The 16440-nt window shown below is 36.5% G+C and overlaps 1 protein-coding gene across 8 annotated transcripts in view; it reads right to left on the bottom strand.

Moving 5' to 3' along the window:
- The window catches only part of RNF111 (ring finger protein 111), a 102362-nt gene continuing 85922 nt past the window's right edge, over window positions 1-16440 (bottom strand). For 3 of the 8 annotated variants that reach the window (XM_012443090.3, XM_012443089.3, XM_012443083.3), the window contains 6 exons: window positions 14127-14279; window positions 12626-12752; window positions 7129-7221; window positions 5641-5736; window positions 4172-4299; window positions 1-1652 (listed from right to left, as the gene is read on the bottom strand). In XM_012443090.3, the coding sequence (XP_012298513.1) occupies window positions 1535-1652; window positions 4172-4299; window positions 5641-5736; window positions 7129-7221; window positions 12626-12752; window positions 14127-14279 (715 nt within the window). In that variant the 3' untranslated portion in view covers window positions 1-1534. The remainder of the gene's footprint in view (window positions 1653-4171; window positions 4300-5640; window positions 5737-7128; window positions 7222-12625; window positions 12753-14126; window positions 14280-16440) is intronic. The other 5 variants (XM_012443085.2, XM_012443086.3, XM_012443087.2 and 2 more) reach the window with 3 other exon arrangements.

Genomic DNA, 16440 nt, shown 5'->3' with positions numbered 1-16440 from the left:
GACAATAGAAATATAAGTTATTTATTAATCAATCCACTTACAAAGCAGGTGGCTTAACGCAAGCTTATTGACATCTTCACATATGATCCATGGGAACATGTCCTCCACATACAGACAGTGATATTACTGACTGGATGCATTTGCAATCTGGGGCATATTAAGTATATTTAAACAAATAAAATTAGGCTATCCTGTATATGAAAGTATCTTGATAATAATATGCATCCTGAAGTGGATTAAAACTTCCTCCAAAGGAGAAATGTTAGTATGTTAACTTAACTTTATATTCTATATTATGCAGTAAATCTTAACTATAGAAATTAAAAATTTTAAATCAGTGATCGACTTTTGGTAATGTACGAAGTGGGAGTATATAACCATAGCAACAGTAGGTTGACAGTATAATTTGTGCCTCACAGTATCTGCAGATTTACTGTTTTCAAGTTTAGAGAGAAATAAAACAAGAGACATGTAGATTCAGCTGACTTTATTTATCTTTAAACTAATAAAAATCCCTTAAAAGTGATCCTGGGACCTTTAGATGTTCTATGGATGCACAGATACCTGCCAAAGACTTAAATTCCAAATCTTAACTTAATGTGTCTACAAAATCAATATAAGCAGATATCTTAACTTTTCGTGCTTAGCAGAAGACAACAAATTCTACATGTCTTTTTCAATTTCCCTAAAATTTTGTTAAATCTGCAAGTATGTACAATCTAGCTAATTGAAATTAATATTTAGTGTTCATCAGAGCTGTTTCACAGCAGCAAAAACTGAATCAGGGAAATAAAATTCTAAATGATGTAGGAAAAAGATAAATGCAATCAGAACAGCAGTCTAAATGTATGATATTAATATTCAACTCTCATCTGCACTCTGTTGAAAGGAAAAGGATACACCAAGAAAATTTATACTGATCACTCTGGTGATGTGACTACCACCTGCATCTGATTTAATATGGGTTGTATTCTGTTCCCAGTATCAAGGATGGTATTTAACTCAGAACTCCATATAGTAAATATACAGCAGCCATTTTGTCCTAATTAAGGAATGTCTTAATACACAATATTATCATTTTCTAGAGGATCTTTATACATTAAACTAAAGTACACGACTGATTAAATTAAAGGTTAGTAATGGATAAAAAATTCATAATTATCAAGGCTTGGTACTATGTAAAAAACAAAAAGACCACAAAATTCTACTTACTAAAGCAGCTAATCTTGCCTGCAAGTTTAGGGTCACAAGCCCATAATATGTGCAAAGAAATGCAATACAAGGAACCATGCAAAAATACAGTAAAATGATACAGGAAAAATGTCAAATCTAGGAAAAAAAGCTTTTATAAATACAACAAAATCAACTGTATACATAAACTGAAGGTCTAGCATTAGTTGTACCATATAGCAGAGCCAGCACTCTTAAGTTCAATGCTTTCAAATCTGCGCAGGTAAGTCATGCCATCTTTGGTTGACTGCAGTACCAGGAAAAATGGGAATGAGAGGGAGGGCAAGAGTTCAGAAACATGGTGTCAACTTTCGCTTGGCAGCTGGGCCTCAATGTCCACTCTGCATATGGGGCACTTCTTATTGGTAATCAACCATTGGTCAACACACACTTGGTGGAAAAGGTGCATACATGGAAGACGTCTATTATTGGCAAGAAAACAAAAAGCAAAAATTAATTTTATGATAACTGCATGCGGTATTTAAACAAATTATACATGTAATAATTCAATCATGTTTTAAGTTACTAAGCATCTTTCTCTTCTATAAAGAAACACATAGATTAAATTAGCACTCTGGGCAATCTAATATATAAATGACCAAGATAACTTTCAAAGCTACAGAACAAAATTATATAAAATCTTAAAAATTGTAAGAACACAAATTAAGGCCGGGCGCGGTGGCTCAAGCCTGTAATCCCAGCACTTTGGGAGGCCGAGGCGGGTGGATCACGAGGTCAAGAGATCGAGACCATCCTGGTCAACATGGTGAAACCCCGTCTCTACTAATACAAAAAATTAGCTGGGCACGGTGGCCCGTGCCTGTAATCCCAGCTACTCAGGAGGCTGAGGCAGGAGAATTGCCTGAACCCAGGAGGCGGAGGTTGCGGTGAGCCGAGATCGCGCCATTGCACTCCAGCCTGGGTATCAAGAGCGAAACTCCGTCTCAAAAAAAAAAAAAAAAAAAAAAAAAAAAAAAAAAAAAAAAAGAACACTAATTAAAATGGCAATTATTCCAGTTTTGTTTTGGTACAGGAGCTGCCAATGCACTGCAGTTAGTAGTACGTTACTGGCCACAGAATAATCCAAGTATATTTTTAAATATCAAATCATCACTGTATTTGTAATGCCCTTTAAAAATACATATTATCTCAAATATGTATTTATTATCTCATTTAATTGTCTCTCAAAAACATTAGAATTCATGTGGCAAATATATAGTAACTATGCTCTCCACACTAAGAAATGTCTTACTGTGCAAAGCTATTTTCTATCAAGAAGATCTTTATACATTAAACTTAAGTACATAACTGATTAAAGGTGAGTAATATTCTTTTCACGGAATAATTGTTATATACACAGTATTGTGCTACTGTTTAACAGGTAGGTTAAAAGGAGATGTAATGATTTTAGTTTGTTTGCATCATGCCAAATTATCCATTAGAAATTGAGAAATAAAGCCTCCAACCAAGACAGGGTAACATTAAATCTGAGCATTAACAGTGAGATAAAAGTTACTGACTCATGTCCATTTCTACTTCTATCAACTGTTAAGAGTTTTTATACCCTTTCAGACTTTCTAATAGTTTGCTAAAATAGCAGCTGAAGAAAGTATCCCAATTACTCCCTGAACAGTATTGTCAATACTGTAAAAGCAATTAACTTCCAAATTTATAAACCTTCATTAGAAATACAGTGTGCAAATAACCTTATTTGTGGAATGATAGACAATATTTTTTTTTCTCAGTTAACTGAAGAAGTATGACAAAATTATCTTTATAAATTAGGGCAATAATTAACACGGTTCTATTATATATGATATAGAACCCATTTCATATGGCATTATGGTACATTAAAAAAATAGGAAGAAAACAAAGAAAATGCCTAAAATTAATATAGGATTAGCACACTAACATTTTCTTTTTTTTTCTTTTTTTTAATTAATTACTTTTTTTTCTGTTTTTTTTAACATACTAACATTTTCTAAACCACAAAGGTGCTAGAAGGGAATAGTCCTACTAGTTTAGAGAAAATTTTAGGACAAAACTAGTTTATAAAAGATGCTATAGCCGCGTGCAGTGGCTAATGCCTGTAATCCCAGCACTGTGGGAGGCTGAGGTGGGTGGATGGCTTCAGCCAGGGAAGTGAAGGGAGCAGTGAGTTGAGACTGCTCCCTTGCACTCCAGCCTGGGCGACAGAAAGAGATCATCTCAAAAAAAAAAAAAAGAAAAGAAAAAGAAAAAAAAAAAGATGCTGTAAAACAAACTGCATAGGGCTAATCTGAATCCCTGTTTAAGTTTCGGAGAATACATTTTAACAACTTTCTAGGATCTCCAAAGCCACTCAAATTCTCATTTCTGCAAGATTTACACAAGACAATTTTGACTACAAAATTTCCCTGGTGAAACCTTGTGTGGCCCTAAAACAAGCAGTATATTTCCCACTCCCATGTTGGTGACACACAGACTTTTAATCTTTTATTGTTTCACTCGCTAGATGAAGCCATTTCTACGTGCTATAGATGATAACGGTATATGCAAAGAGTAATCTTTGTTTGGCTTCCAGTTTACTTTTACCCTTCTTTTTCTAGAGACTGAGTCTCCCTCTGTTGCCCAGGCTGGAGTACAGTGTGGCATGCTCATAGCTCACGGCAGCCTTAAACTCCTGCTTGAGCTATCCTCCTGCCTTAGCCTCCTGGGTAGCTGGGACTACAGGTACACACCATCGCATATAAGTAATTGTTCTAGTTTCCTTTTTTTTGTAGAAACAGAGTCTTATGTTGCCCAGGTTGGCCTCAAACTCCTGGCCTGGAGAGATCCTCTGGCCTCGGCCTCAAGAAGTGCTGGGATTACAAGTGTGAACCATCATGCCTGGTCTAATTTACTTTTCAAATAAAATCCCCTGTACAGTTTTGACAATGAATTTTAGATAATATCTAGTTACCTCACATCTTCACCTTCCTCTAAAATGGACAAACAGATAGTACACTTTTCCTCTGTGTCTTCCTCAGTCCCTTCTTCCCCATCTTGTTTGCAGTGCAGTTTCCTCTGTGAGAACCAATCAGTTGTTACCTTATTAGTAGAGATGACATTATTGAACAACTGAGTAAAGCATGTGTTTACTTGAAAAACAAAACAAAAAACAAAACCACATATTCACCCACACTTATTTCCCAGGTAAGACTGTCGTAAATAAATGGATAAATTAAATGACTATCATCAATTAAGTATACTTTTAAGATCCTCTAACAATCGGGATCAAAAGCAAAATCAAACTTAACAGAAATTCATTCCCTTGAAAACTATTACTTTTAATCCACAATGAGAATGATACCCAATATAAACTCTATTTTTATCCTATCATGAGCATAGATAAGTTAGTTTTATTTTACTAGTGAATGTTTCAAATAACATCCATTAAATTAATGTTAGTTACAGTATTTAGCTTGGACAGCTGAAAACTTGAATGTACTGGTAACACCTCAATACTCTCAGAAAATAGATGAAAAATACAAAGAATAGTAATTTTCATGCTTTATGATTATTCTCTGCATAGCATAGGGAGTCTCCAACCCCTGGGCTGCAAACCAGTACCCAGATGCACAGCAGGAGGTGAGTGGCACGTGAGCGAGTATTGCTGCCAGAGCTCCACCTCCTGTCAGATCAGTGGCAGCATTAGATTCTCAAAGAAGCATGAATCCTATTGTAAATTGCGCATGCGAGGGATCTAGGTTGCATGCTCCTTGGGAGAATCTAATAGCTGATGATCTGAGGTGGAATAGTTTCATTATGAAACCATCCACCTACCCATGGAAAACCTGTTTTCCATAAAAACAGATCCTTGGTGCCAAAAAAGTAGGGGACTGTTAACACTGAGCATTATTTGTTATAAGACACTTAGTTAACATGTCTACTCCATAACTTCCAGATATTGTATAATACTATGCAAGAAATTGAGAGTAGAGTAGAAGAAAAAACATCAATAAAATGTCCGTCAAAATAATTGCTAGTTAAAAAAATTACAGCACTGTCATATGATGGAATTCTGTATAAGCTTACAAGGGTGATCTGTGGGAGCTGATATGGCATGAAAGGCAATCTGCAAACTGTGTGGTTATCTCCTTTGTGTTATTTTTTAAAGTAGACAAACAATATATATACATATGCACATTATTAGAAAATGCTGAAAAGTATCTGGAAGAATATCTAAATCCTTAACTATGATTTCACTTCTGGGAAGAAGGACTAGGGTCTGCAGAGTAAGAAACTGCAGAGTATATATATTTTTTATACTTTCCAAATTATTTAAATAATATGTATGTATTGCTTCAATAAAAATGTCACAGCTAGACTCTACAAATTCAAAGAAGGTATATATAAACATTCTAGAAGCTTCATAGAATAAATTCTTACCTTTTTATATTTATGTGGATATGTACATCTTTCAATTGTCCCCTGGGATGCTCCACGATTGACATTTCCTAGTCTTTCTTCCAAATGAATCAGTTCCTGAAAGTGAAGCATAACTAGTAGTAAAGCCAGGACGATTATTCCTTGAACAGTATTGTCAACATTGTAAAAGAAATAAACTTCCATAATTAGAAACTTGAAATAATACAGTGTTCAAAAAAACTTACATATGACAACACAAGTGGTTATTTACATACTTATATATAAGTATATATAAAAGTTTATATGTTCCCCAGGCTGGTCTCAAACTCCTGGCCTCAAGTGATCTCCTACCTCAGCCTCCCAAACTGCTGAGATTATAGGTGTTAGCCACCATACCTGTCTTAATGTTTCTCATACACAGTAAGGCAAATGGTTGTTTATAATGTTTTCCTCAGCCAACTGAAATGGTACAGCTCAAGTTATCTTTATAAATTACAACAGTATTACCACACGGTACTACATGAGTCAGTATGTATGTATGCATGGAGAAGATAAATCATTCTAGTAAATTAAGGAAACAAATCATATAGTAGTTCTAAGTCTGCAGAAGTAATTGTGGTTGGGGGAAAAAACATGAAGAAAAAAATAAAATAAAATAAAAAGTTTTAAGTCACACTGACTCCAACTTCCAAACTGACATTAAAAAACTTTAAATCACGTTTGAATGATTGTTCTTCCTGAAAATTCAAACGAGACATTTAGCCAGAAAGGTAATTACTTAGGATTCCTTTTCTCTACCAATTTCTCTAAAAATTTAGCTGAGTCAAAAAATAGGTTCCCCCCATATTTAATGGTATGGTTATTTATCTGATATTTATATTTATTTAATACATTTTTACATACTTCTATATTAGATATTTTCATTTATTCATCTTTAAATACCTGGGTAACTTTTTTTTTTTTTTTTTTTGAGACGGAGTTTCACTCGTTACCCAGGCTGGAGTGCAATGGCGCGATCTCGGCTCACCGCAAGCTCCGCCTCCTGGGTTCAGGCAATTCTCCTGCCTCAGCCTCCTGAGTAGCTGAGATTACAGGCACGCGCCACCATGCCCAGCTAATTTTTTGTATTAGTAGAGACGGGGTTTCACCATGTTGACCAGGATGGTCTCGATCTCTTGACCTCGTGATCCACCCGCCTCGGCCTCCCAAAGTGCTGGGATTACAGGCTTGAGCCACCGCGCCTGGCCACCTGGGTAACTTTTGACCCTAAGATTAATATTACTTATAAATCTTTCTGTAACTCCTAGAATCAACCTCAGAAAATCAGATATGTTACTGCCTTGTAATTCCCAGCCACTGTAGCAGTCCTACACAATTGTGTATACTAATAGTGCATATATACTCTCTGCATTAAAAATACTGTGATATGCTTGCGAAAATGCTGACGAAAGAAAAAAAATTTTTTTTAAAAATACTGTGACAAATATATTCATTTACTTTATTACATACCTCAAAATTGCCCCTGAAAGGACCTCGGAATGATGTTCCATCCAATCCTGATGAAATATAACGGATGTGAGGATAGCCTGCCATATCAGGAACCTATTTCAACAGAGGAGATAGGCTAAATCAATTAAGAATAGACTTGTGGTTTACTGTTAACATTGAATAATTCAAAACCTTCAATGTTTACCATTTGACTGCCCATAAAATTCAATTTCAGTAAGCATATCTAACTCCAATGAAGACTTCTTAGTTTAGTTGGAGAGGTTTAGGTTTCTCTCAGTAAGCATACATAACTCCAACTAAGACTTCTTAGTTTAGTTGGACAAGATTATATTTCTCTTAAAATATAATCTAACTCTCCAAAATGCCCAAACTTAACACTGATGTTCTTAGTAGCTCAAATTTGAAAAGAGTAAAATTGTCTTAAGATCCTGTCAATTTCAGAGACCTTATTAAAACAACAGAAGTGCACACAATTTTCCAACAAAATTTCACTTCAAGTTTTTATTTCAATTCCGTTTAGCTTCCAAACAGCCAGAATACCCATGCCTTTTTTTGCTTGATTCTAATAGAGAAAGTTTTAACACTGTTTTCTAGTTTTTTGTTAGGTATAGTCAATCTTCATTATTTATGGATTACATATGCGTGAAATGACCCACGGGCTAAAATTTATTAGTATTCCCATAATCAATACTTGTGCTTTCAGAGTCATCTGAGCTTATACCCAGTGGCAAAAAATTTTGAGTTACCCAACATGCAACTCTGCTCCCAGCTGAGGTAGAATAGGGCTCTGTTGTATCTGAGCTCCTATTCTAAACCAGTGTCTTGTTTGCAGTCTGTTTAATGCCATGTTTTTCACAGTTTTGTGCTTTATGTTGGTGATCTTGTTGTTTAAAATGGCCTCCAAGCATAAAGCGGAAGTGCTATCTAGTGTTCCTAAGCCAAGAAGGCTGTCATACACCTTATGGAGAGAACAAGTTTCATTCAGGCATGAGTTACAGTGTTGTTGGCTATGAGCTCAATGTTAATGATTCTACAATATTCTTTTAAAGTTGTCTTTACACAGAAATGCACACAAAAAAAGGTCATATACTGATTTAGTTGTGAACAGAGGCTTGCAATAAAATAATTTTGTATTTCTCCTAGGAGTATGGTCTCGTATTTGCTAACTCAGAGTTCCCAGCAACTGTATACATTACAACTGCCATGCAAATTGAGAAAATTAGGAAAGGGCAATTCTGAGATACGGCACCATTATTCCATCTTTATACATAAATCTCCGACATTACTTTTTAATCAGCCTACACTGAATCACAACATACTTCAAGCAGAATTTGTAGCTTTAACGGACCCTTCATATTTGAAAAAGAATTTACCAATAACTTTTAACCTTCAATAGCCTATTACTTAAATTACTTACAACTTTTCTTATAACCAAGATCAATATTAATAAGCAGATAACCCAACCTCCTAAACATCTTCGAAGAAATCAGAAAGAAACTCCTGCATCCCAAATTAAATGAATCTTCACTTACCCTGAAAACCCTCTCCTCCCTAGTCTTATTCCTCTAGCTTTTATGGATAAGCTTTTCTCCTATTCAAACTCTATCCTTATCACCTGCTCCTACCTTCACCTGTTCACTATGGATCATGTTTAATTAATTACTCCACACCAAGTATCTCTTCGGTATCTTCAAACAATTCCTCTCTAATGGTTTTCGGTCTTCAATCTAAAAATACCTTTAAGTTTCTCCAAACCTAAATTCTCTACTAATCCTGGAATTATTGCCACCAAATTGGTATTTCCTTCATTTTCCCTTCACAGTCAAGCTTATAAAGCAAGAAGTCTGTATTCATTGTCTCCATGTTTTTTACTTTCTTACCATAATCTAAGAGGTGCCCCACCTGTAACACTCACCATTATTAAACCATTCTGACACAAGACACCAATATCCACTCTAATTACTTTTTAACACAAACTAGAAATCTGGGAGTCACCCTAAATATTTCTCAAATGTGTCCCATCATTTTTATGCCAACTATGATTGCCTTCATTCAGGCATTCACCGATATTTACCTCTTCTACTAGAATGTCCTAACTGGTTTCCCACATTTAAATCTATTTTTCCACATAACTAAGGAGGTGATTTTTCTAACTATAATCTGATTAAATCACTCTAAAATCATAAATTTGATCAGGACATTTCCCCTTCAATGGTTCCTGAGTTCCAGTTTCTTGCTAGAACAATTTCTCACTGCTGCCTGACCCTCACTCCTAGGATTAGAAACACCAGCTTACTTGGAGTTCCCAGTGCCTGTGCTGTTTGCTACATCTTTTTACATGGTGTAACCTCTGCAAGAGCACCATTCCAAAATCCAAAGTCTGCTTAGAAATCACGTGTGCCAGAAAGCTTCTCTCAAAGCTTCCCTGCAGCGCCTCTACCCACAACAACACAAAACTATTCCTTTTCTGTATCACTTATACAACAAGTATGTAATACAAATAGCAAATGCAATGTATGGTTTGCTGAACTTGTTCTTTAGCACTTACTTTACAAAATCTGAACTTGCTTAAATCAGATGTAGAGAATTACTATGATCTTTCTGCAGATTAGAAAATCAGGCTGGGTGCTGTGGCTCATGCCTGTAATCCCAGCACTTTGGGACAGATCACTTGAGGACAGGAGTTTGAGACCAGCCTGGCCAACACTGTGAAACCCCATTTCTACTAAAAATACAAAAATGAGCCGGGCATGGGGGCCTGTGCCTGTAATCCCAGCTACTTGGGAGGCTGAGGCAGGAGAATCACCTGAACCCAGGAGGCAGAGGTTGCAGTGAGCACAGATCATATTACTGCACTCCAGCCTGGGTGACAGAGCAAGACTCCATCTCAAAAAAAAAAAAAAAAAAAGGAGATCGATCCAAGATGGCTGATCACTAGCAGCTAGGGCTCGTAGCTCCCAGTGAAAGCGCAGAGAACAAGAGGACGCCACACTTTCAGACGAATTTTTGTTGCTCACGGACCAAGAGATTTCCAGCAGAGGAGCCCCACGGGTCGCCAGGGCGACTCTTGTGGCCGGCGCGGCGGTTTTGCTGGCGCCTTAGTGCGGCAGTTCTTGGTGCAGAGTCCGGAGATTCCCGGGCAGAAAAGCACCATCAATCTTAACACCGCTGTTTTGGCCGGTGCAGTGGATTGCTCAGATTTCAGCGCTGGGAATCAACAAGTTGGACGTCCGCTCAGAGACCTAGTTAGAAAGTCGGTAATTACCAAGAGGACAGAGGGATAAATATATAATGAAGGGAAGAAACCAGCCTAAAAAGGCAGAGAATACTCAAAATCAGAATGCCTCTCCCTCTACAGGGGATCACAGTTCCTCATCAGCAACGGAACAAGGCTTAATGGAGAATGAGCGTGTTCCATTATCAGAAGCAGGTTTCAAAAGGTGGGTGATAAGAAACTTCTGTGAATTAAAAGAACTTGTTCTAACCCAATGCAAAGAAACTTAGAACCCTGAAAAAAGGTTTGACGAAATGCTAACGAGAATGGACAATTTAGAAAGGAATATAAGTGAATTGATGGAGTTGAAAAACACAACACGAGAACTTCACGAAGTATGCACAAGTTTAAACAGTTGAATTGATCAAGCAGAAGAAAGGATATCAGATGTCGAGGACCAGCTCAGTGAAATGAAACAAGAAGACAAGATTGGAGAAAAAAGGATAAAAAGGAATGGGCAAAGTCTCCAGGAAATATGGGACTATGTGAAAAGATCTAATTTACGTTTGATAGGTGTACCTGAATGTGACGAAGAGAATGAATCCAAGTTGGAAAATACTCTTCAGGATATCATTCAGGAAAACTTTCCCAACCTAGCAAGGCAGGGTAATATTCAACTCCAGGAAATACAGAGAACACCACAAAGATATTCTTCAAGAAGACCAACCCCAAGGCACATAATTGCCAGATTTATTAGGGTTGAAATGAAGGAGAAAATACTAAGGGCAGCCAGAGAGAAAGGTCAGGTTACCCACAAAGGGAAACCTATCAGACTTACAGCAGATCTCTCAGCAGAAACCCTACAAGCCAGAAAAGAGTGGGGACCAATATTTAACATCCTTAAAGAAAAGAACTTTCAACCCAGAATTTCATATCCAGCCAAACTAAGCTTTACAAGTGAAGGAAAAATTAAATCTTTTGCGAATAAGCAAGTACTTAGAGACTTCACCACCACCAGGCCTGCTTTACAAGAGCTTCTGAAAGAAGCACTACACATATAAAGGAACAACCAATATCAGCCTTTCCAAAAATATATCAAAAAGCAAAGAGCATCAACACAATGAAAAATTTACACCAACTAATGGGCAAAACAGCCAGCTAGCATCAAATGGCAGTATTAAACTCATATATATTTAAATTGGATAAAAAGCCAAAACCCATCGGTATGCTGCATCCAGACCTATCTCACATGCAACGATACACAAAGACTCAAAACAAAGAGAAGGAGGAAGATTTACCAACCAAACAGAGAGTAAAAATAAACAAATAAATAAAAAGCAGGATTTCTCGCCTCTGATAAAACAGACTTTAAAGCAACAAAGATCAAAAGAGGCAAAGAAGGACATTACATAAGGGCAAAAGGATCAATGTAACAAGTAAAGCTAATGATTCTATAGATCAACGAGACAGAAAATTAACAAGGACATCCAGGACTTGAACTCAGACCCGGAACAAGTAAACTTAATAAACATTTATAGAACTCTCCACTTCAAATACACAAAACATACATTACCACCTCACACCTATTCCAAAAGTGACTACATAATTGGAAGTAAATCACTCCTCAGTAATCGCATAGCATTTTCATAGGTTTAAATGAAATATTGGTTGGCTGCTTGTTTGTTATTTTCTTCCCTTATTCCTTCCTGTCTACGTCATTAAGTATAATTATTGGTATAAAAGAGGTTTTCAATACCCATTTCTAAATTGTATTCTAGCCTGGGTAAGAAAGCAATACTCCTATTCTCTCTCTTTCTCTTCCTTTTTCTTCCTCTTCTTCTTCATTCTTTTTTTCTTTCTTCCTTTTTTTTAAAAAAAAAAAGAATTGACAGTCTCATCAACAGCTTTCAAAGACAGACAGAGAGAAAAAAAAAAAGAAAATCAAGTATGACTGCATCAAAACAGACCTATTACCACTATGGCAAAATAACTGAAGCACAGTATACTCCTGACAGTGGATAAAGAGTATCTTGGTATACCAAAAAACCCACACTTTTTTGTCATTTTGTACATTATGAGTATATTTTACAATGCAAATTACACACACAGATTTTAATACATCTAATACTTTTTTACAGCACAATTTTTAGCTAACTAGATTACTCTCAAATTCTATTACAACATCTATAATAACTAATATAGTAAAATATTTCCAATAAAATATTTTATTTAGAAAATGAACTTTCAGAACACATTCAGAATTTTGAAGATTTTCCATTTTACCATTAAAGGAAGAGCTCCTAATTGTAAGTGATGAAGTCGAGGAGGTGCGTGATAATGGGCCAAGTGAGGATGCAATGCACCAGGTGTATAAGTAGCTGCAGTCACTCCAGCTTCAATTCCCAGTTCCCTGACAAAAGGATGAGAACAGTTTAATCTTCCTTAGGGTCCCTTTATCATCAACAGAAACGGGGAATTATGTTTACACTTAAAAAAGTAATCTAAGGTTTCTTAATTTACAAAGCTGAGGAAAGATAATGTAGCCCAAAATATTTAATTTCAAATTTATTTCAGAACTGAAAGCTCAGAAAACTTAAATTTTGTGACAATGAGAAGTAAAGCATTTGTACTTGGTTTCACATCTTACAAAGGAAGGAAATACAATGGATGGCTACTAAGGTCCATCATTCTAAGATAAAAGCCTGGTCCTACTTGAGGAGCATACAACATAGCATTTACTTTTTTGGTGTATCTGAATGTTACAGATGATCTCTGGGTTTTTGTTTGTTAGATATAATCTCTTGATTGTTGACATTAAGGACAATTACAACAGCAAACTCTTCCACATTTTATAAAACAAGGGTAAACAGAATTTTAGAAGGGGTAAAACTGTTATCTGCTAAATCTTCCTTTACTTATTATCATTTTGTGTTCTGCCTCAAAAGTCACTGTGGTTCAAGATCTCAATGAATGCCTACAAACAATAAATTCGGAAAAAAAATTTAATGAAAATCTGCTTTCATCTCTCTAGGAAAGATCACAAGTCTAGGAGAATGAAGGCTGAACTTCCCTTGTCAATAGCAGGTGAGGGTGGTGGAGCAAATCTGAGTACAAAGGTGGGGGTCAGTTAAAGAAGATGTGAAAAGCAGGATCAGTCTAGGGAGTTAACTCTGGTGGCACGCCTGAAAAACGGGAAAAAAGCTCTACTCCTCTTACTGACATGAGAACTCATAAGCATGTTGTTTACCAGAGGTTGGGGAGGGGGCAGGGGCTCATGGATGAGGAAAGGGGAGATGTTGGACAATGGATACAAAGCTTCAGCTAGGAGGAATAATTTCTGATATTCTACTGCACAGCAAGGTGACTATAGTTAATAATAATGTACTGTTTATTTCAAAACTGTGAAAAGAGAAGATTTTAAACTTTCTCATCACAAAGAAATGATAAATATTTGAGGTGATAAATATGCCATTAGCCTGATTTGATCATTTCACAATGTATACATGTACTGAAATATGTGGTAACTCCAAAATATATACAATTTTTATTTGTCAATTAAACATAAAAAAAAGAGTTCTACTCCTGCTTGACATGGTTCCCTGCCCCAGCTCCTGCTCTTTCTTCTTCAAATCTCTATCTGCCCAGAGGCAGTGTCTCACAGTTAAACTAGGGATTAGTTTTCTCCACATCACCATTCTGCATGGCAATCCATCACAAAGCATCTCTTCCAAAAGTTTCACCACAAGCTGCTAAGTATTGCTTTGAAATTAAACAAGATACTGACCAGGCAGACCTCTCTGGAGCCTGTCGAGGATGTGAGGACATAGTTTGAGGCACATGAATATGATGCCCATGACCATAGTTTGGGTGCATCCTATGTGGATGGGGTGGGGGGCGTTCATGTGCCCGCCTGGAAACACAGAACACAAAAAGACCACTGGAAATAATTGAATAATTGGTTATTTCTTTTCTTAATGTAGAAAAAAAAACCCTAGTATTAATACTATAAATATCTATAGACTAGTCATAAATTTTACAACAATAAATTATGAAAAATATAAAATTATTAATAAATCAAAGAAAACATAACCTCCTCTACAAATTCTAATTGGTCATTTATTCCAATGCTTCCAACTCAAATATCACCCAAGGAAAATGGTAATTTTAACATTATCTTGTATACCTTCTTTACAAGAGATATTTTAAATAGGAGAATAATAGGAATTGAATAGAAATAAAATTTTTAAAAATTAAGTATCCCAGTCGAATGTTGCAGGCACAAATAAATAATTTTATATAAACATTAAAGCAGGAAAAATTGAAACCTTAATTTTGCTTCATTTACGCTTACAATGTAAAGACATGCAACCATTTTAATGGATGAAAGTTTAAGAGAAAAACAAATTTAACCTTGTGCATTTTTTTCAAAATACATGTAGTACATGTTAACACACCTAGGAAACTTATATTTAGCACCATTCACACTTTTTATTCTGCATCCCAGTTTACTGTATTTCCTCTTCCTAAAGTCAGCTAACAAAAGACACTAAAAACAGCTTAGTTTCACGGATTCACGTTTTGTTTTTGTTTTTTGTTTTTTTTTTTGAGACGGAGTTTCGCTCTTGTTACCCAGGCTGGAGTGCAATGGCGCGATCTCGGCTCACCGCAAGCTCCGCCTCCTGGGTTCAGGCAATTCTCCTGCCTCAGCCTCCTGAGTAGCTGGGATTACAGGCACGCGCCACCATGCCCAGCTAATTTTTTGTATTAGTAGAAACGGGGTTTCACCATGTTGACCAGGATGGTCTCGATCTCTTGACCTCGTGATCCACCCGCCTCGGCCTCCCAAAGTGCTGGGATTACAGGCTTGAGCCACCGCGCCCGGCCTCGTTTTTGTTTCTTTTTTAAGAATCTTGCTCCAGGATCGAGTGCAGTGGCACAATCACAGCTCAGTGTAACCCTGAACTCCTAGGCTCAAGTGATCCTCCCACCTAAGCCACCTGAGTAGCTGGGACTACAGGTGTGTGCCACCATGCTCAGTTAAAATTCATTTTTATAGTCTAATTATTTTCTATTAGTTTTTAACACATTTGCAGATTTTGCATATTTATTCTAAATAACAATTTGCCGGGTACTGGAGGATAAGACTGTAAACTGGCAATTTTCTATATAAAAGGTTACTTTATTAGAAAGGCAACAAGAAGCAGAGATATGGGATATAATCTTGGTTTTTTGGTTTGGTTTTTTTGAGACAGAGTCTTGCTCTGTCGCCAGGGTGGAGTGCAGTGGCTCAATCTTGGATCACTGCAACATCTGCCTCCAGAGTTCAAGTAATTCCCCTGCTTCAGCCTTCCAAATAGCTGGGACTACAGGCATGTGACACCACGCCCAGCTAGTTTTTTGTATTTCAGTGGAGACAGGGTTTCACCATGTTGGCCAAGATGGTCTCAATGTTCTGACCTTGTGATCCACTTGCCTCAGCATCCCAAAGTGCTGGGATTACAGGCGTGAGCCACTGTGCTCGGCCAAGATTTGGGATATAATCTTAAATGACAGAACTAAAGCAAGAAGTTACACGAGAGCTGGATCATTAATTAGATCAAGAGTTTGGCAAACATGTTATGTGAGGGGTAAAACAGGAAATTTTTTCAGCTCTAAAGGCCATATGTTCTCTGTTGTAACTACTCAACTTAGCCTTTGTAGTGTGAAAACAGCCACAAACAACACAAACACTTCTTCAGTTTGTTTGTTACTGAAAAAGTGTAGCTGTTTTCCAATAAAATTTTGTTTACAAAAATCAGCAGGCAGAATTAGACCAATAAAGTTTGCTGCTCTGAATACGAAAATCAGATCCTGAATAATCAAAAGGAAAAAAAAGAATTTTCATAAATTTGAAGTACAATATTTTCACTGCCAGTTTTTTAAAATTCTATTAACAGTTTTCTTCCCTCTGGTTATTAACAGTCAAATCTTTGATATCTTCAGATATTGTTCCTCAAAATAATCCATTTTAACACTGATTTTCACTATGCGATACTGCAGCAACAGACAAAAGATTAGTCTGCATCAGACCAGTCTATTATTTTTTTAAAAATTGGTTT

This window comes from Aotus nancymaae, unplaced genomic scaffold (assembly GCF_030222135.1).
Source record: "Aotus nancymaae isolate 86718 unplaced genomic scaffold, 86718_ANA_hifiasm-v0.15.2.pri h1tg000041l, whole genome shotgun sequence".
NCBI lineage: Eukaryota > Metazoa > Chordata > Mammalia > Primates > Aotidae > Aotus > Aotus nancymaae.
This window is presented reverse-complemented; position numbering and strand designations above follow the sequence as displayed.